Source organism: Thermobia domestica, chromosome 4 (assembly GCF_964235325.1).
Source record: "Thermobia domestica chromosome 4, izTheDome1.hap1.1, whole genome shotgun sequence".
Lineage (NCBI taxonomy): Eukaryota > Metazoa > Arthropoda > Insecta > Zygentoma > Lepismatidae > Thermobia > Thermobia domestica.
The window spans coordinates 26,406,943-26,428,758 of record NC_137457.1 but is presented as its reverse complement, the minus strand read 5'-3'; the positions used below and the strand labels follow the sequence as shown (position 1 = coordinate 26,428,758).

Here is a 21,816-nt window from a genome sequence, read left to right as displayed (position 1 = left end):
GTTTTCCTTATCCCAGGTCTAGAACAGGTTGCAGAACCGGTTTTTCGGATCCAGGTCTGGAACCGGTTCTGAAAACCGGATTTGAAAGAACCGGTTCCGCCGGAACCGGAACTTTGTGGATATCAGTAGTCTTAGAATATGAAGATAACGATCAATCTGTAAGGATTGGTGTCTTCTCTGGTGCTGTGGCTCCTTTTATCCTGAAAGATCGTTCACTACATTCATCTTCGTTACTTGACGATTGTTGACGATGGTCAAAGACGTTCTCTTCGTGTTTGTTGTCTGAAATTGTTTGCAGCCAGGACCTGGTTTTGGGAGCACGTGTAGAATATTACAATATACATTAATACATATAAGCAAAACAATTCTGTAATATAACTATGTGAGAGTTATTAGATGTTCAGTAAGAAAACATTATATGTTTTATTTACGGAATGAGGATCATCTTGCTTGGTTGTTGTTGAAATCATTCAAGAATAACTGAAAACAAAAAGTGGCCAACGTTCCCGAACTTGAAATTTTCCTTATTTAAATAAAACCGTAATCAAGAACACCTTTCGTTAAGTAAACATGTCATACACAAGAAACGTCTTCGATAGTCCATTATTGAACTTATATGTTGCATATCTGTAACTTATGTCTTGCAGAGAAAGTTGAGCAAGAAATATGGTATGGTGGTACACTTAACCCCGCAATACTTAGCCGTTGTAATTTTTACGAACGAAGTTGGTTAAACTGGCATAGAAAGAAAACCTTACCCCATACCTCTTCCCTTCTCATGACAGGTTTCCTCACCGGACCCGTAAGCAGTCTTAGACGAGCAGTCCTGTAATGCACTTCGTTCTGGGTATAGTGGATGGCGTTTCGTAATTTTTACGAAAGCTTATTACTCATAGTAAATTTTTAGTCGTAAAAAATACGAATGCTTAGCATTTGGCACAGTATTTTATCTGATTTTCACGGTCATTTTTCAAAATGGCCTCTAATAGACCTCTAGATTTCGATGCTATCAGCAAGTTGTTGCTTGAAGAAGAGAGTGAAGAAGAATTACCAGATGACGCGACCAATGTCGAGGAAGATATTGTCGAAGAAGGTTTCGTGGAAGGTACTGCTAGTACAGATGAAAATACAGACGACACTGATGTAGATCCAGACTAGGAGCCAGATGTCTTGCATGTGTCACACCTCGAACATTTTTGTAGAAGAGTAAGAAAAGACGTTACTTAGAGGTTTCTGATGAAGATCTCAGTTATGATGTAGATGATTCACAATTTGCTGAAACAGAGCCTTCTGTGTTCTCTTATCCACAAGCTGTTGAAGTGGAGCCGCCTGTACTGTCGGATCTGCAGCCTGTTGAAAGACAAGTCCCAGTAACAAATGCAATTTCTCAAGATCCAGTAACAATAATATCTGCTGTAATGAAAGAAGTGCTACCTGAAATCAATGTGAATATCCGACGGCCGACCCCGTACATGAGGAAGACGACTTACACGAGGAAGATGAGTCATACTCTAAAATAATCGTCGTGAAGCAAGGAGTTATGTGGCGCGTCCAAAAAGCCAATTGAAGAAGCTGAACCTCCTATGCTTTTTTGATTTCAGAATCAAGTACACTAATTTCGGCACCTAACACAGAAGTTATTCTTGGAAAGGATTGCACACCATGAAGTACTATTACTTCTTAAAGACAAAATGTCCCAGCTAGAAATATTGTATATGTATGGCCAGGACCTAAGAATAATACAAAAAATGCTAAAACACCTCGAGAGTGCTTCGAGCTATTCTTTACACCAGAAATGATATCCAAAAATGTAACATATACAAATCAGCAAATATTATGTGTACCGGAAAACTACGCGGATAAAACCAGCAGAACGACTCCAGCAAATGACGAGGAAATGCTCGCATTTCTGAGTCGTCTGCTTTTCTCCACTGTTATGGAAAACAACCACTTATCATCCAGGGACATGTTCGATCCCAAGCTGTGTGGATGTCGGTATCGAGCTGTAATGAGCAGAGAACGATTGGATTTTATGTGTTTGACTCTGCAATTTGATGACAAGGAAACAAGAACGGATAGATCCAAAACTGATCCTCGCAATATAACGTGTGACAATTGGTTTACTAATGCTAAGCTTGTGGACGATCTTTAGCGACCTCCTTACAATTTGATTTACGTTGGGATAATAAGATTCATCAAAAAGGAACTGCCAGAAGAATTAAAAAAAAACGACAAAGCTAGACCAGTGGGATGATCAGTGTTCTGCTTCGGTAAAGAGAAAACACTCGTATCCTATAGCTCAAGATCAAAGTAGTACTTCTAATTTCCACTATGCACGACAGCACAGACCTAAATCCACACACTAACAAAATAAACATCATCCACTCCTACAATAAGACAAAGGGTGCAGTAGATACATTAGATTAAATGTGCCATAATGTATGTTGTAGCCGAAAAACAATGCATTGGCCACTTTGTATGTTTTACGGTACGTAAAATATCACATATATCAATGCATATGTAATATATTTTTTGAAAGTCTATTCAAGAAACGAGCAACTAATGAATAGGAGAAAGTTCAGTCTTGAGCTTTGTGACCAAATTGTTTCTCTTCACATGCATAGTCGACTGAGTAACCATCATTTGCAGCGTGATCTTCAGTGTCAATATCAGATTTCCTGAGAGTTCGTATTAGCCCTGAAGAACGACAGCTTCCTGGTGCAAGAAAAACATATTTTTACTGCCAACATCTAAAACGAGGGTGACAACTGCCTACTGTAACCACTGCCGTCTGCCTATTTGTACGGAGCATAAAAAATGTTGTGTTCAATGTAATAAGGAAAAGTAAGAACCTAAACTTAAAACCTAAAGACACTTTGGTTTACTGTATTAAACCGTTAACAGTATAAACTAAATCAAAAATTTTCCATTGTTACAGAAGAATTATTACGTCTGACGGTTATGTATCTTTTACAGAAACATTTATTTATATGTGTCCTTTTTTTATTTTGAGGATATGCGATATTTAAGTTTACATCTAAAGTAGAAAAACATAAAACGTTGTCTTATGTTATATAACACGATGTTTTTGAATCTTTTCTGTATAACATAAAATAATTCATTTGTCAAAGTATGTTTTCTTTTTACCTTATAAATGACCGCCACGATAGAGAAATGAAAAGGTTTCAAAATAAAGTATAGCCATTATTTCAGGTAATAATATACATAGTCATAAACAGCAATACCTTTAAACAATCATAAAATATATACCAGTGGCGTATCGTGAATATCTCCAACGCGAGTCATCTGCAAAATTTGATATGGAAACAGGGGTTGGTTGTGCCTCTATTGAAACAAGCGCATAATGGAAGAAACGTCGAGAGGAAACACCCTCGCACCATCTGACTTTCACCTAGTAATGCGACCGTGTTGCTGCCAACGTTTAATGGAATCATTTGGAATCGTACTTGTAGCAATCTGAGAACACTGGTTGGGACATTAAGTTTCGGTTTGGCAGTCATTTGTAATGAAGTTCCAATTTGGCGCCACCTCCAAATGCGAAGTTCGAACAGTTATTCGGCGTTTGAACACAAAAGATATTAAACCGATTGGAATTTATCACGAATTGTTGTAAGGAAATAACAAGTTGTGCATTATGTCAAAAACATCCGCATGTGGTATAGGGACTTTGAAAATGGTCGTACTGAAATTCACGACAATAAAATAAATAAATAAATAAATAAAATAAAGTAAAATAAAAGAAATCCGGAAACTGTCATTTTTCAACGAAACAGTAGCGTAAGTTGAGCAAATCAATGATTAGCATCTGTTTCCCAAATTGAAAAAAAAAATATATTTGATCGGAATGCACTCCAACAACGACGAGGTGAAAGATAAGGTTCGATGCTTCCATAAACACATGGCGGCTGGCTGATCTGACATGAGCGTATAAAACCTGCCATACACCTGCTAAAGTGCGTCGACTGAAAAGGCGATTATGTAGAAAAATAGCTGAAGTTACGATGTTTAAAGTAATGTAAATATTTTCTGAAAATAAGCGTTTTTTAATAACGGCATTGTAATGAAGGAACAGAATTCTCCTTTTCAATTTCCCGGGTCGTTACACTTCAACTTGTCTTTTAGTTTTTAGAGTAATGCACAGGAATACTTTGCATTAAATGTCTGACCCTTGGGCAGAGTTTCTGTGAGTGTGACTCCATTCTTATCCCAAAAGAAGGTTGCAAGCACTTTCCCAGCCAGGTGTAGTCTCTTGAACTTATTTAGGCGAGAGGAACTTCAGTGCTTCACTCTATTGACTGTAATTTCGTTTCAGAATCTTAGTGGTGTAATCAAGTTTCGTCCATGGTTATTATTTGTGATAGAAATTGATTGGCGTTGCTCTCAAAATAGGAAGTCATCCCTTGATGCCCTCATTTTTTCACGCTTTTGATCTGCTGACAGATTTTTGGGAATCCATTTGCCGAAATCTTGTGTATGCACAGGTCTTTTGAATTATGCTATAGACGCGTTACCGACTTTCACCCTATACATATTGCTGAGATTCTGTGATTTTCAATAATAATATCATGAATTTCATCCACAATTTTGGGGACAATCGCTGTTTTTGGTCTTCCTACATGGGACAATCATTTGTTGAGAAATCGCCACATTAAACACACTTCTTCACCATGGAATTTTGACTACGAGAGAGTCCCGCAGTGTGTCAGTGATTTCCTCATGAATTTGCTTCGGCGACTTTCCTTGGTGGAACAAATATGTAATGACAGTTCTGATCTCGATGTTCGTGAAATTTGCTACTTGGACACACACGTTCACTTCAAGGGCCTGAAAAACACAATAAGAAGTTCTTTATAATAAGAAAATTTGTATTTGCACATACAAGGTTATGTCCTTTAAAACGTAAAATTTTATTTCTGCACTTCTTCTGAGTTGAGTTACGAATTTTTCAGCAGTCTCTCATATACATATATATTTGCTATTTTCATTTCTACTTTCTTCAATAGTTCACAAAGATGTCAGAAAGGATTGTGTCAATGTAAGCAATACCTTTTTACTGTATCCTATGAGATAAAAAAGCATAAAGCATGAGGAAGTTTATTCTTACTTTAAATATTAAATTATTGTTGATATCCCTCTTGCAAACACAGTGGTTTAATGGTGGAGCGCTCATATCTAACGCCATGAGTGCCTGGTGGGTTCCAAGGGTATGGGAGTTTTGTGGTGAATACCATCGAATCCATGGGTTTTCCTGAGTTTCTTACCATTTTCTTACTCTAACGCAGGGACACAAATAAGCAACAGAATTTTACTAGCCCAAGAGATAAGCTACTAGCCCACATCACACAATAGAAATCATTTACTTCCCTTTGAAATAAATAATACGGATATTAAAAACTAGCCCACACCGATGAACCACTCGCCCCGGGAGAGTGGTTATTTGTATTCCTGCCAGTGGCGTAGCACACTTTTGCGGGCCCCCCCGCAAAGTATAGAGAAGGGGCCCTATGTAAAGCCGATAGAAGTAAGATTGAAGTTCTACTTCTTTAAATCTTTATTCATCGCAAGACTTCGGGGCCCCCTATACGTCGGGGCCCCCCCGCACTGCGGGGGTTGCGGGGGCAGCTGCTACGCCACTGATTCCTGCTCTAACAAGTCTTTCATATCGCTAACTTTCATTAGTTATAGGATTTGCCCTCAAAGACGTAATGATTGAGCGTTAAATTAAAAATCAGAGATGATTGCAGCGAACTGCGCTGAACCTACACACAGAGCCCGAAACGACTCAAAACGACAAAAATGCATGTTTTCAAATTTGGACATCCTTTAATGTGTATAAAATGAATTGCCTTGTTTTCATGTATGTCAAAATATCGTGTCGAAATGATCTACTGCCTTGTTTTAATTAGTTTTGACGGATTAGTATGTTATGTTTTGATCATTGGGGCAATGTTTGAGATAATATACGTCAAAAAATTATACACATGCGCGGAAACGTGAGGCGGTTGTCGTTTGTCTCTTGTTATCAGTGTTACCAGTGTATCACTTTGTCGCTTGATCTAGAAATTTTTAAGGATATTTTTTTTATCAAAAACAATTGGTTCATTTATCATTTTTAGAATAGAAATTTAGCACCTTTTAAATGTTGTCTAGTGACTAAACTAGCATTATTTCCATTAAAATTAATATTTCTACCGTCTTCTTGCAGTGTGTTTAGCGATAGTATTATTCATGTTGTTGGCAGTGTGTTTAGTATCGTTACGACATGTGTGTGCCCTATTACGGACAGGTTTGACATAAATGTTTATGCCATATCAACATACTTCGGGCTCTGTGTGTGTAGCTACTAATCTTTATGGTATATAGTACCTAAGTACATAAGTATATAAACATGTGTATATGCGTGTGTACTCCATTGTAACTCAGGGATGTCTGGAACACTTTTAACCAAATTTGGTACACGTATTATTTAGAGTCTGGAAAACAGTGGTATGTATGTAAAACTCCCTGCCACATCTAGAGGGAGAGTGGAAAGAGTTGACATATAAAAATGATCGAAAATGACCGATATTAGTGACGAATTCTTAGTTGTTTTTTTTTTTTTTTTTTTGATCGCCGAGATAAATCGTGAAACTTCCGATGCCGTTTTAGTTCAATTTCAGTCCCCTGGGGTGGAAGGTGAAATGGTGACATGTTAAAATAATCGAAAATGACCGATACTACTGTCGAAACAATCATGTACAATAATATATGAAATTCTTACTCACATGGGAGGACCCCACAAGTTGTCGCTGAAACCTGATTGCCACATAGCACATCCGATAGAGCAGCATAAGGATAGCAGCTATGGGACTTCAAAATTTGAAAACGAAACGAAACGAAATGAAATTTTTGAGTTTTACGTCCCACAATTATGCCGATTAGGCTAAAGGAAACGGTGAAGATGAGAAATGAATGGAATGGTGGAATACATAAAGTGGGAGGAAACGAGAGAACCCCGAGAAAACCCACGATCACGGTGTTTGTCCACCACAAAGCCCAAGCGGCGCGAGCTGGGATCAAACCACGGACCCCAAGCACCGGAGGTGAACGCTCTACCACTGAGCCATCGCGCCTCAGACCTCAAAATATGACTATACAAAAAAAATATATCATGGAATTATGTACGTTTAAAGTAAATATCTTAAAAACCCTTAGAGCAGTCAAAACAAAAGTTGCACAATATAATGAGAACAAAATGCTCTATCTAAAACCACAAACAGTGTTCCCATAGGTGAAACAGTGTTGCGAACTCAGCATAAAAATATTTTGTTTGAAATAGCACCATATACAAGTGTGGACAGATTTAAAATGCACAATTATCTAAACATAACAGTGAAGTGTAGTGGTACAGTGTTGCACACTGTTGGGGCTACGTGTACTGAAAATGTGCAATGGAGAAGTCTGATATGTTGCGACAGATGATAATAAAAGAATCTGGGTCACATGAACTTAATTCAAATGCAGAATTATACAGATATTATAACATAATAAAATATCAACAGTGTGGCGATGATAGGACACACTTGCTACAGGTGCAAACACTTAATGTGGCAGAAACTTATACACGAAAACAATGGATAAACTTAACAAACAAACATGATCTATGTCTGTAACGTATTTGAACAACAAAATAAACCGTGTCGACTCACCCTGTATGTTAGGAAGGCATACAACTTGAGTGGCTGCTCCATAAAATTTGCCGTTACAGGTTAACTGCAGAATATATTCAACTCATGAAAGCGTGTTGTATGCACAAACACTTGTCGCAGTGAGCACACTTAATAAAATCGGGATGTTCACAACGCGTTACACAACATTCTTCTGTTAGTTCACTTTCAAAACAAGAGCGCTTGAAATGTACCGGGATTAGCACTGGAAAAACCACATTTGAAGAAAGCGAATTGTATCAAATTAGCAAATCTCGTAGCAGAGAACCGAAAATGTACAAAGATCTGAAGACGTAGGAAATTGTCTCTATATGCCAGATGTTAATGTCGGAACATATCATTAGTGTATCTGTGATAAATCTTACGAAGTTTTTGAACTCAGCGAAAAAGAATACATCAGCTGGTTTCACTTATCTAGTATATTCTGACGGAATAAGCGTCTTGATGAACACAATGCCTTCAGGCACCTCAGCGTTGTAAAGTTTAAACTTTTATATTTTACAGAGTTCTAATTTTCTCTGGCATAATGTTCCTGAATACTTGAGTGGGAATTTCCCTATGCTCACCGCTCACCGTTTCAATGCTTCCCCGAATTTGGAATTCTTTCCTCATCTTCTTGATTTTCAACGGACATATTATTTATTATGCTTCGGGATTCCTTCTTCTGCTTTCCGTCTGTCATGTTATCCCATTTTCTTTGATTTTTCTCCCTTATACTGTAATCTTCAACACCTTTCAAGTTTTTTTTTTTTTTTTTTTTTTTTTTAACTAGTGATCTTGTCTTTCAAGTTTTATTACATTTTTACATGGTTGTTGTTCAATTATCTAATCCTGCAACACATTTTCATCCGGATGCAAAACGGAACCAAGCAATAGAATAGTCAGCAATCGAATGGAAATAAATAGGAAACAAGAGAGAACCGAGTTTTCATGCAGATACTGAAACTAAGTTACGGAAAATACTAACTTAGTGATGTTTAATTGTGGAATATTGTACGTTGGAATAGTGAACCAGGATTTTACATAGAATGAAAGAAACAAATGGGATGAGATCGTAACTGAAAGTAGGAAGTACTAGAAGAAGAAGAGTATGTAAATGAAAGTAAGGAAGTACTAGAAGAAGAAGAAGAGTATGTAACTGAAAATAAGGAAGTACTAGAAGAAGAGCATGCAACTGAAAGTAAGGAAGTACTAGAAGAAGTAGAGTATGTAAGTCTCTAAGGAAGTACTAGAAGAAGAAGAGCGTGTAATTGAAAGTAAGGAAGTACTAGAAGAAGAAGAAGTGTGTGTAATTGAAAGTAAGGAACTGCTAGAAGAAGAGTATGCAACTGAAAGTAAGGAAGTGCTAGAAGAAGAGCATGCAACTGAAAGTAAGGAAGTACTGGAAGAAGTAGAGTATGTAACTCTCTAAGGAAGTACTAGAAGAAGAAGAGCGTGTAATCGAAAGTAAGGAAGTACTAGAAGAAGAAGAAGAAGAGTGTGTAACTGAAAGTAAGGAACTGCTAGAAGAAGAGTATGCAACTGAAAGTAAGGAAGTGCTAGAAGAAGAGCATGCAACTGAAAGTAAGGAAGTACTAGAAGAAGAGCATGCAACTGAAAGTAAGGAAGTACTAGAAGAAGTAGAGTATGTAACTCTCTAAGGAAGTACTAGAAGAAGAAGAGCGTGTAATTGAAAGTAAGGAAGTACTAGAAGAAGAAGAAGAAGAAGAGTGTGTAACTGAAAGTAAGGAACTGCTAGAAGAAGAGTATGCAACTGAAAGTAAGTAAGTGCTAGAAGAAGAAGAAGAGTGTGTAACTGAAAGTAAGGAACTGCTAGAAGAAGAGTATGCAACTGAAAGTAAGGAAGTGCTAGAAGAAGAAGAAGAGTTTGTAGCTGAAAGTAAGGAACTGCTAGAAGAAGAGTATGCAACTGAAAGTAAGGAAGTGCTAGAAGAAGGAGAAGAGTATGTAACTGTCTAAGGAAGTACTAGAAGAAGAAGAGCGTGTAATTGAAAGTAAGGAAGTACTAGAAGAAGAAGAAGAGTGTGTAACTGAAAGTAAGGAACTGCTAGAAGAAGAGTGTGTAACTGAAAGTAGGGAACTGCTAGAAGAAGACTATGTAACTGAAAGTAAGAAAGTACTAGAAGAAGAGCATGCAACTGAAAGTAAGGAAGTACTAGAAGTAGAGTATGTAACTCTCTAAGGAAGTACTAGAAGAAGAAGAGTGTGTAACTGAAAGTAAGGAAGTACTAGAAGAAGAAGAAGAGTGTGTAGCTGAAAGTAAGGAACTGCTAGAAGAAGAGTATGTAACTGAAAGTAAGGAAGTGCTAGAAGAAGGAGAAGAGTATGTAACTGTCTAAGGAAGTACTAGAAGAAGAAGAGCGTGTAATTGAAAGTAAGGAAGTGCTAGAAGAAGAAGAAGAGTGTGTAACTGAAAGTAAGGAAGTGCTAGAAGAAGAGTATGCAACTGAAAGTAAGGAAGTACTAGAAGAAGAAGAGTATGTAACTGTCTAAGGAAGTACTAGAAGAAGAAGAAGAGTATGCAACAAAGTAAGGAAGCACTAGAAGAAGAAGAGGAGTATGTAATTGAAAGTAAGGAAAAACTAGAAGAAGAAGACTATGTAACTGAAAGTAAGGAAGGACTAGAAGAAGAAGAGTACAAGAAATATATTGCTTGATTTACCTAGGTATTTTGGTTATAATACCTAGGTATTTTTAGGGAGGAAATAGTAATCTGAGGTGCGTAATTGAAGAGATGGTGGGAAGAAATTGAGAAATGATTTGCAGTTTAGGGACAATATTAAAGTTAGTTAATTCCCATATCATCACGACGAGATTAGTAAGAAATATAATAAATGAAAAACTTTTGAATTATGATAAGTGATTCCCCAACGATAGCGGAATATATCGTACTGTATTGGCGACTAATACAACTTACCTTGCTTGGGGTACTGAAATTGAAGAGGACTCTCGTATTTCGGGTATACTTGTTTGACTTGTAAAATGCTGAATGTGTCCTCCACTAGAAACACCTCCATTTGTACGAATTATTTGAAACTGATTCGCTGGGAGCTGTGATCCAAGTATAATAGATTGCCCATTTATTATCCTATTGTCAGTTAAGTATTGGTCAGGAACAGTTTGTATGATTGGCCAAAGTTGGTATTGCTCTTGTAGACCAAAGGAAGGTAAGCTTGCTGGGGATTTCCAAGTTTCTCCATAGTTTCCTTGTTGTTGAGGAACTTCGGCGTTAGGAGTCATATCATGTTGTAGTTCTTCAATAGGCATAGAAGGCTGAGGGACATCTTGAGCGTTAGGATTTTGTTGTATCTGTGGAGCGATTCCGCCAGGGATTCTCGGCGGAATTGGGGCTGGAATTTAGAGTTTATAAACTTAGTGAATATTCCATTCGATATTAGGAAAGTGAGAATCCTGAGAAAACACACGCATATAACGTTTAAAAACCACAAGACTCACTTAGCAGGAACTGGGATCGAACCAAAGTCCTACACACCACAAGTTTGCGCTTTACCACAGCCATCGTGGCTCATGTACGAGAGTAAGTAGAAAATTATCCGCAGTTTTGATATAACACTTCTTACATTGTCCATATTGACCTGTGTCCTCGTTTGTTTTATTGTTATGACGTTGTGGTCATTCTGTGGAAGTTTGATCATAATTCCTCTATTTGTATTCCAATTGTTGCTGATATGCCATGGTCACTCCATTAGAAGTTTGCACCAAAGAGGAACAACTAACAGTAATCCGGTTTATGTGGTCGGAAAAGTGCATCAGGGCCTTAATCCATCAAAGATCTTCTGCACAATACAGCAACAGTGCCTTGCCGCAAAGGGGCCCATAGACGATCCACGGTTTGTGCAAACATCATGTTTGTACAAACACTGTGTTTGCACAAACACTCGGCCATACACAGTTCAACTATTTGCACAAACTTCAGTTCAGTTTTGAGTTTGATCGCGTAAACATATCCACTGAAGCAGCTTGTTTAGCAATAGTAATTGCTTGTGCTTTGGAACCGCAAAGACCCGCGAAACCAAAAAGGAAGAAGAGGATGTGGATGAAAGAGTGGTTCAAGAAACGGTCAAGTTTAGTCATCAAAATTTAATAGACAAGCTTGACATAAGTTCGACTGTGGACTTATTTACGAACGGATTCAACTATATTTGGTGAAATATTGGAAGTGCTTATATCTCTTATTCGGAAACAGGATACAAATATGAGAGATGTGATATCTCCCGAGCAGATGTTGTTTGCCACTTTGCGTTATCTTGGTGCGGAAACACGAACTAGGACTTAAATTTGAAACAGCTGTTGCACCCCAGACGCTTGGACAAATTATTATAGAAACATGTAAGGCCCCATCTTTCAGATTTCTGTTTTTATAATCTTCACTCTTTACCTTCCACAGTTCAGGTAAATTTCGATAAAGTTCAGTAAATTCTCGCCAGAATTCTGGAATGCTATTCATTGACGCCACAGTGCAAGAAATAAGCGTTTGTATACTTGACCTCCTACTTGGAAATAAACCTCGTGTTTGCACAAACATGCCCATACACGGTCCACGTGATTGCGCAAATAACATATTTGTATAAACAATTTTCGAACGAGTTCGATGTGAAAAATGTTTGCACAAACGTTTGCGCAAACAGTTCATACAGCACCATACACGATCAAACTGTTTGCACAAACAGTCTTGTTTGCACAAACCGTGGACCGTGTGCGGGCCCTATAACGGAACCATGTCACGTGCACGTTGTTATCATTTGTGACCGTAGATGGTCGTGCGGCTTCTTCCTCGTTGTGTAACATTTTTGAATTTTTTGAATTCATTCGTAGACGCTCCGTTGCGGCAAGACATTGTTCCTGTATTGTGCTGCAAGTGTTTGATGGATTAGTCGTTGTTCCTCTTTGGTGTACACTTATAATGGAGTGACTAAGATCTATCTCCAACAAAAGGAATATAAATCGAGGAATTAGGATCAAACTTCCATAGCATGACCACAACAGCATAAGAATAAGATAAACTAGGACAGAAGTCTGTATGGACAATGTAAGAAGTGTTATGTCAAAATTGTGGATATCTTTTTTACTTACTTTCGTAGTTATGTGTTCTTATTGTTTATTATTTTCACACTCTAGCATCGTAACTAGATACATAATTAAAATTTAAATTCTTGTAACTAGTGCATTATTACCTTTCTATCACGTGCATATCTTGTATTAACTTTGCATTACCTGAGGCCGGATCTACCAGATGAATTTTTTGGGGGGGAAATTTTATTTAGCACTTCTTAAAGTTTTGATTATTTTAATTTAAAGTTTATTTAGCGCATTACAATTTTAAGTTTTGATACAGATGAAGAAGGTGGGTGCCAACATTTGGGAAGTTTACATTTATCTTTATTAATCACAAAAGAAAAGTAATATCTAAGAAACTTACTTATGGGAGGACCATTACTATAACTTAAAAAATTAGGCACAAAAAATAATTATGGTAAGCATCATTATCAAGTAAATCTTGTACTCATACGTATCGTAAACTAACACTTTACTCGCATGTCTCCACTTGTTTTTTTATATTATATTGACTGTAAATTACACCCGCCCCAGGGACTTCTGCATCCTAATCCTCTCTGCTACTCCTCTGCTTTTGCTATCTGACAAGGGAATCTTCCGAAAATGACAGTTACAGTGAAAGATGTGGCCTATGCCAATTGAAAGAGCTGTAACAGAGATGAGCATTCCCAAAAAATTAGCTGCCCATAGCAATAAGTTCAAGAAATATAAGGGGTGGAAGTTCGGGAAACAGCAAGGTTGGACAAGGGGGGAAAGTGCAAATTCCGCAATAAAGGGGGCACGGCAAAATACAATGCTGACAAGTGATGTATAGAAAGAGACTTGCCATAATAGGGAACAAATGAAGACCACCAGTGGGGTTATCAGTGTTACCAACTGCAATGAAAGGTACATGTTTTGCAAAGAGCACTATATGAAATGAGTGCAATATTCAGTGTCAACCTGTCATGTAGAACATAAGATATGGCGTGTATAATCAGTGGTACAATTTAACAAAAGAAAATAAAAACAGAAGTACGAAAAATACGGAAAAGACGGAGTTGGCCATAATGCGCCACATTTGATCACCAGCTGTGCATATTAGAATGAACAAAGCAAGACAGCACCAACTATGCAGGAAACCGACTTACCTAGAGTCGAAAAGAAAAACGAGTTCCAAAGTTGGCAACACTGGCCATGAACATTAAGACAATTCTAATATAGTTAGACCACTCGCTTCACAAAAAGAAAATTCCGGCAACAGGCATCACTCGGAACGCATCAAAGCTAGAGTGATTGAGGCAAGTCGGGGAACATGAAATGATTGGGTTCAGCCAACAACCGATAATAGAAGTAGTGAACATTATATCATGGTTGGGAATATACAGGGTGTCCCCACCAAACTCTGTGACCTGAAAGATTTGCGAAACGAACAAAAATGTGACGGATCCAGTTGTGCAGGAATGTACCAATGTCAGGGGGTGATAAAAGTCTGTGAGAAGCAAGTGCCCCCAGGATCCCCATCATAGGGCCCCAGGAACCAACTTCAAACTTTCAAATGCCAACAGGGACCGAGTGGTACCTCTCTCGATAGATCATGGAATGTGCAACAACATCTATAGGAAACATTTGCTATATGAAGCATGTTTTTCAAAATGACCGCCACAAATATATGTTGTATCTTAACATGGCATTGAACATTGTGATCTCAAATTGCTGCGAAGCGAAAAGAGATGTTGCAAATCCAATTGCACAGGAATGTACTCATGTCGAGGGCCAAGAAAGCATTGTAAGAAGCAAGTTCCCCAGGGCCACCATCATAAGGCTCGAGGGGTCAACTGCAACATTTCAAATGGGAACAGGGGGCGGATGATATTTCTCTGGATAGATACAACACCGCCTATAAGAAACATTTGCTATATGAAGCACAGTTTTCAAAATGGCCGACAAAAATGCACGTTGTTCTTGTCACCGAGCAGATTTTTTTGGCGGCTATTTTTAAATCCCATATAGTAAATATTTCTGATATGCGTTGTTGCATATTCCAAGATTTATCGAAAGAAATATAACTCGACCGATGGTGCTGTTTGAAATTTTGAAGTTGGCCCCTGGGACCCTATGATGAGGGACTTGGGGGACACTTGCGTCTCACAGAAGTTTGTCGCCCGCTGACATGGGTACATTCCTGTACAACTGGATGTGTCACATTTTTTTCGCTTTGAAACTATTTCAGTCGCAGAGTTAGGTGGGATACTCTGGATATATCATATAGGCGGTGATAGTACTGCAGACAGCAACACACAGCAGATCAAGCTTTTGATTATGTTTGCTTTCTACAGGTGTGGATATGTGATAGAAATACCACCAAAGGTTCCGACACCTCTAGAGTACTGTTTCGAGACATTCACAAGCGATCATTGTACCATGTGTGACGGATTGGCAGTATTCCGCTGTGCTCACTACAAATGTATCTTCTGTTTGGACCAATGTCTCATCGAACAATTGCACGTACAATGTGGACGAGTATGTACAAATGATGCGAAGGCTAATGCCTGTTGCCGAAATTTTCTTTTTGTGAAGCGAGTGGCCTAACTATATTAGAATTGTCTGGATTTTCATGGCCAGAGCTGCCAACTTTGGAACTCGTCTTTCTTTTCGACTCTAGGTACGTCGGTTTCCGGCATAGTTGGTGCTTTCTTGCTTTGTTCATTCTAATATGCACAGCTGGTGATCAAATGTGGCGCGTTATGGCCAACTTCGTCTTTTCCGTATTTTTCGTACTTTGTTTTTACTATTCTCTTTTGTTAGATTGTATCACTGATTATACACGTGATATCTTATGTTCTACATGACAGATTGACACTGAATATTGGACTCACTTCATATAGTGCTCTTAGCAAAACATGTACTTTTCATTGCAGTTGGCAACACTGTTAACCCCACTGGTGGTCTTCATTTGTTCCCTATTATGGCAAGTCTCTTTCTATACATCACTTGTCAGCATTGTATTTTGCCGTGCCCCCTTTATTGCGGAATTTGCACTTTCCTCCCTTGTCCAACCTTGCTATTTCCCGAACTTCCACCCCTTATATTTCTTGAATATATTGCTATGGGCAGCTAATTTTTGGGGAATGCTCATCTCTGTTATAGCTCTTTCAATTGGCATAGGTCACATCTTTCACTGCAACTATCATTTTCGGAAGGTTTCCTTGTGAGTATTCCATCATCTTGGTGGGTTACAAAGCACCCTCTTGCAAGCATACCTAGTAAAAATGAACATTACCAATACAATAAAAGTTTCCGATACATCAGGAAATATCAGCATCAGACATTTTATGCATGAGGCAGATATATGTATACATTATCTTTATATGCTGCTATGACAATCTAGACATGGAAGAGGTGAGGTGATGAAATTGTAAATGAAATGATGGATAAACTCTCTGAAGAATAACTTCCCGACAAAAGTAAACAATATATAACAGGACCGGATGAACACATTTTGGTGCTCTAGACCATACTTTCGAAACCGCCAAGAAACAAGAATTGTAAAGTTATATCAAATATATTTCTACTTACCGAACTTCAAGGTGCTGTTGTTGCCCTTATACGGAACATCCGTAAAGTGTTGCACGCCGATTTCTACGAAATTTTACAGGTAGATACTAGACATAGAATAAAGTGACCTGCATTTTTTCGTTTCTACACTCGGTTTAAAGGGGTCTAAGCGCCTCCCGAAATATTTTCAAAAAAAAGCTCGAAATCTCCAAAAGAACATGAGCAATTTGCAGAGAAAGGCGTATACACACACTAGATAGAAAATTAAGGAACACAGATTTTTTTCTTTTGTGTAGGAAATGGTAGCATGGGGAGCAACGACCCCTATTCAAATATCTCCAAAAATAATGGCAAAGTCCAAAATCGAAAAAGGGCACAAGCGATTCCGAGGAAACTATGCATGCAGACACTAGACTTAAAAATAAGAAATACGTATTTTTCTTTTGTGCGGAAAGACTGTTTGAAGGGGATTAAGCCTCTTCCGAAATATTTTCTAAAAAGCTCTATATCTCCAAAACTTCACAAACAATTTGCAGAAATTTCCAGCATATATTTCACATGCCCAACATACATTTCTGGGGCCCGTATATCTTTCTATTATGAGCCAATGTATATTTCCCACTTATGGAGAAAGTACGCGTAAAAGAAAACTTGTGAAACGACATACGAATATGTTACATCTCACAGACAGGAAGCTGTTAAAGTGTCATTTACTGAACAAACGATGCGAGAGATGTGTATTCTGAAGAACCGTTTCAAAGGTTGAGTGCATATAATTGGGCAGTAGAATATATCAAGCTGTATTGTGAAATATGTATAATGTTATTTTGCAGAAAGCAACACTACGAGGTGGTCATGCTCTTCGCTGCATATGATAAGTTCGAGGGATAGTAACTTTATCTGTGTGTGCAAAACATATGACTAATAATTGACAAGGCAATGCAGGTATACTTATCTTTGAGGACTGCCTTCACTCCGGGAATAGGAAGAAGTCCGCCGCTGCCAGATCGGGACAATAGAGGCTGCGGAAGCGTTAAGATGCCATTAGTTGCCAGGTAGTCATTGACCATGAACCAAATGTGGCTTGGTGAATTGTCATGATTCAGCTGCTAATTGGCGGTTATGTTCGCCCTCACCTGGTACACCCTTCGTTTCATTCTTTTCAGCACTTCCCATAAAAAACACCATTGACATTTTATCCCTCAGGTGAAAAATTCGAAGTGAAGCACATTTCCGACGTCAAAGAAAACAATGAGCATGTCATTGGCCTTCGACCTACTCATTCGAGGCTTTTTTTTCGAACAGATGCTGCTGTGCACAGTTCGGCAATTTTGCGTTTTGTCCCTGTGTTGCACTCAAATATCCGTGTTTTCTCAATGGTTACTACATTGTTCAAACATTCAGAGTGTGTTAGCATGTGTTGCAAGAGATCTTCGCAAACAAGCACACGGGTATGCCTTTGATCGTCTGCCAAATTTTTGGAACGAGCTTTGCACAGATTTTTTTTTCATCTCAAACCCTCCGTAATGATGATGTGCACAGTCATTTTATCAATTCCTACGAGCTCTGCGATCTTTCAAATACTTAATGTCCAATCTGAGTTCAACACTGCACCATACATTTTACATTATCCTTGGTTCTGTTTATGGAAGGGTGTGCTGCTCGAAGTTCGTCTTCCACACTCTCTCGACCGTCTGTGTAGCTCTTGTGCTATTTTAAATCACCAGCTTCTGATAGACTTTCGCTCTCGAATAGTTGCTAGATCATGGTCAAGTTTCCGAATCCCTCACAGAATATAATGGCTCAGGACTGTTGCAAAGAACGTTGCATTTTAAGCTTCGATCAAGCCTATAGACAAGGGTTCACTTAAACGACGATACGAACAGCACGGAAGTTCATAGGGAAGTGACGCTAGGCGCATTTTGAAACTTACTTTCCCCTTTATCGAACCCGCTTAGAGCGAATGCATTACAACGTATAGTCGCCTCAGAAAAAACGGTCTCATTACTTTTTATACAGACCCTGTATTTCAAATCGTATTTTGTTACACATCGTATAATATTGACCCTATGGATACTATTCAAACACTTGTATGCATATTTTGTTCCATACAATATACTTGCAATTTAGTATGTTTAAAATTCGTATTTAAGAATAATTATTTACCTTTTTAAAGCATAGTTTAAGATTTTTCCATCTAAAAGTATTTTGCGTATTTTAACACATATTTTTAATGTTAATGTGTTAATGAATATATTGCTATATACAATATTATGCGCATTTTATATGTACTGTTGTTTAATATATTGTGCACATTTTTATGCTTTTCCTTTAAAATGTAGCTGGTGAATCATAATCTGTACATTAATTGAGAGGATAAATAATTTAAAAAAATGGATGGTTAAACGAAGCAAAATCAACTCACTAACCTTCCGCTATCCGCAGGCAGTGAATGATGCAGAACGAATATGGCACTAACTGATTCCAGTTTAAAGCTGTTATCCCTCTGCGGATCAAAACAGGCCAACAAATGGGAACTCTGCGAATTTCGAATTGTACTATAAAATAAGCAAATGTGAGTGCAAGGTAATAATTTGTGTTATTACAAGCTTGCTTGTAGTATATATATATATATAAACTTGGACCCAAATTATTAGTCACCATTAGTTTTTACATATACAATAAAACCTGTCGTTCAATCTGTTTGCACATTCACGTTATCTCATATATCTACCACTTCACCAGAGGTTGAGTCACTCTTATTATCACTCCGGCTTGAGAGAGAGCCTCTGGCCCTGACAATATAAGCTCGATCTCTCTGCGTTCCACAGAATCTATTATTTCTTTACCTCTTTCGCTTATTTTTAATAGATGTTTCTTAGAAGATTATTTTCCCTCTTCTTGGAAAACAGCCCGTGTCTCACCCATCTATAAATCCGGACCGAAAGATCATATGTCATCCTATATGCCTATCCCGCTACTCTCAAACATATCCATCGTCTGCTGGAAAATTATCAAAGACAGACTTTTCAAATACACCTCTCCCTATATTGACACAGCCCAACATGGTTTCGTGTCAGATAACTCTTGCCTCACTAACCTCAGTAACCTGCTTAATCACGCTATAAATAGTGTTTCCAACCATGCACAACTTGACGCCATCTGTTTTGATTTATCTAATGCCTTCGATTCCATTAACTAATCTTATCTAATTTACAAAATATCCAATAGATTCGGTGTTCAGGGACCACTTTTACCTTTGTTGAATAGCTATTTACAAGGTCGCACCCAGGGAGTTGTCTTTGCGGGTCGATTTCTATCCCTCTACCTGTAACTTCTGGAGTAGCACAGGGAAGTGTACTTGGACCACTCCTATTCATATTGTACGCGGATGACCTGACTAGTTGCTTCAACTCAAATTCCAGCATGACGTCCCCATTGATCCCCCTAATCACTCACTCACTCACTCACTCAAATTCCAGCAGAATCCTATTATCTGCAGATGACTGCAAAATCTTCAGCAACGTGAAATGTAGTAGAAGATTATGAGCTACTTCAAAACGACATAGATAATATTTCCTCCTGGTGTAACACACGGCTCCTAAAACATGGCTATAAATACAGTAAAAACATGGCAATCTCCCTAAAGAAAAATATTGTACACATTTCATACAACATAAATGGTTTGCCCATTACGAGAGTAAATATTCATAAGGATCTCGGAGTTACTTTTGACACAAAACTAACTTTCACAGAACATATAAACAATATCAACTAAGCATTCGATGCGTCTTCTAGGACTTCTGTATAGATTAACAGAACTACGGAACATCTCTTCGTTAACAACTTACTACAAGATAATAATTTCTCCTAGATTAGAATATTGTTCACCTATCTGGACAATGGCAGCTTCTACAATCCTATTCCGGTTAAACTCAGTTCTAAACTTCTTCCTTGCAATAGTACACCTTAGAGTACCTCGCACAAGTATGATGACAAAACACGGACTGTGATTAACACTAAAAATTCAACTATCTTACACTTGTCATAAAATCAGTGACCTCAAGTGTCTGTATAAACTCACACATGGTAAACTTATCACCGACCCAAAGCTAATTTTTTGAATTTAAAAAGGACATTGGGAAAAATAAACTTAATTTCAAACTTTATTAACCAAGCCTCGTATATTTCCACACATTCTAGAAACTCTTCTCTCATCGTTTTGGTATGTCTTTTCGTCTGTGTTGGTGAGTCTCAGTCCCATTTCATGGCTATATATGAACATACGATGTGGAAAGAACGACTCCCTTTGTGATTGCTCTCTTGAGTCCAGAAAACGGGACATTTGCAATAACACCTACATGTTGTTATCGCCCATCGCTCGTTGGTCCATTCGAAGCATCCGCATCTCTTCAGCCAATGAGCTTGGACTCAACATTATACGTCATGAGTGGGAAACTACAGCCCCAAACGTTCATACACAATAGCCAACTGGACAAAGCCTCAGTCCTCCGGCACCCTTGTGAGGGCTACCTCCACGTCGCTGTTTGCTCCTGTGCTCGTCGCACTTTATCGAAAGCAGCGTTCATGTTGCCTACAATCATAGCGTTACTAAATACTGTAGTTATGCGCATATAAACGTTCTCTTTTAATACGTCGAATGTCAAAACAGAATTGATGAAGTTTTGCATATGTGAAAAAGGATAGTTCGTATTTTATCGCAGTAATCTTAACGATAAGCGGACTTGTGTTATAAAGCGTCGTCAAAAATCCCATGGACTAGGGATTACAGCTATGGCGTCAGCGTGGGATACCCATCATGCAAGCAGCAGTCGGGACCTAACCCGAGGACAATAGTTCAACCTTCCCTGTTCCACAGGCTTCCTAAACTATACAACAAAATGTCACATACATCCATAAATTTATTTGATTCTGAAGCTGTGTATAACTCTGCACTACGACGCTGTTTTCGTGGATAAATTTTAGTCAGCTATTGTCAAACTTATTATCTTTTACATATTTTTATTTTGTTATTGTTCCTCTTATTGCTATGTTATTATTATTATTATTATTGTATTATGTTTCATCTCTTCGATTTGTTAGATAACCCAGTGTAAAACGGCGTTCAGCTGTACCTAGAATTGGGTTCGTAAACAAGAAATAAATAAAGCCTATCCTTTGAACACGTTGATTCCATTGGAAACATGGCCAAATTGCTCAATATAAATCAAATATTTCTTAAGCAAAAATGTTATAGATCGTTGTTATCGACATATTAGTTTCTATTTTATAAACTGACTAAAATGCCCGTCTTTCGCAAGAGATTAAAGATTTATGGAACATTTTTGAACTTATTCCACTCTTCCGATACTAATGGGGATTAACTTGGACTTTAAAGACATCAAGAGTGACATTATTCATCTCAGCAAACCTCAAAACTGCGAATTGGACACTAATATAGGTCGTTTTCGATTAT

General features: G+C 38.0%; 1 protein-coding gene across 1 annotated transcript in view; it reads right to left on the bottom strand.

Moving 5' to 3' along the window:
• Positions 1-2,377: 2,377 nt before the first annotated feature.
• The window catches only part of LOC145682709 (uncharacterized), a 149,901-nt gene continuing 130,462 nt past the window's right edge, over positions 2,378-21,816 (bottom strand). Inside the window, exons 5-6 of the mRNA XM_081754097.1 lie at positions 10,645-11,077; positions 2,378-2,387 (exon numbers count right to left, since the gene is read on the bottom strand). Of these exons, the coding sequence (XP_081610223.1) occupies positions 2,378-2,387; positions 10,645-11,077 (443 nt within the window). The remainder of the gene's footprint in view (positions 2,388-10,644; positions 11,078-21,816) is intronic.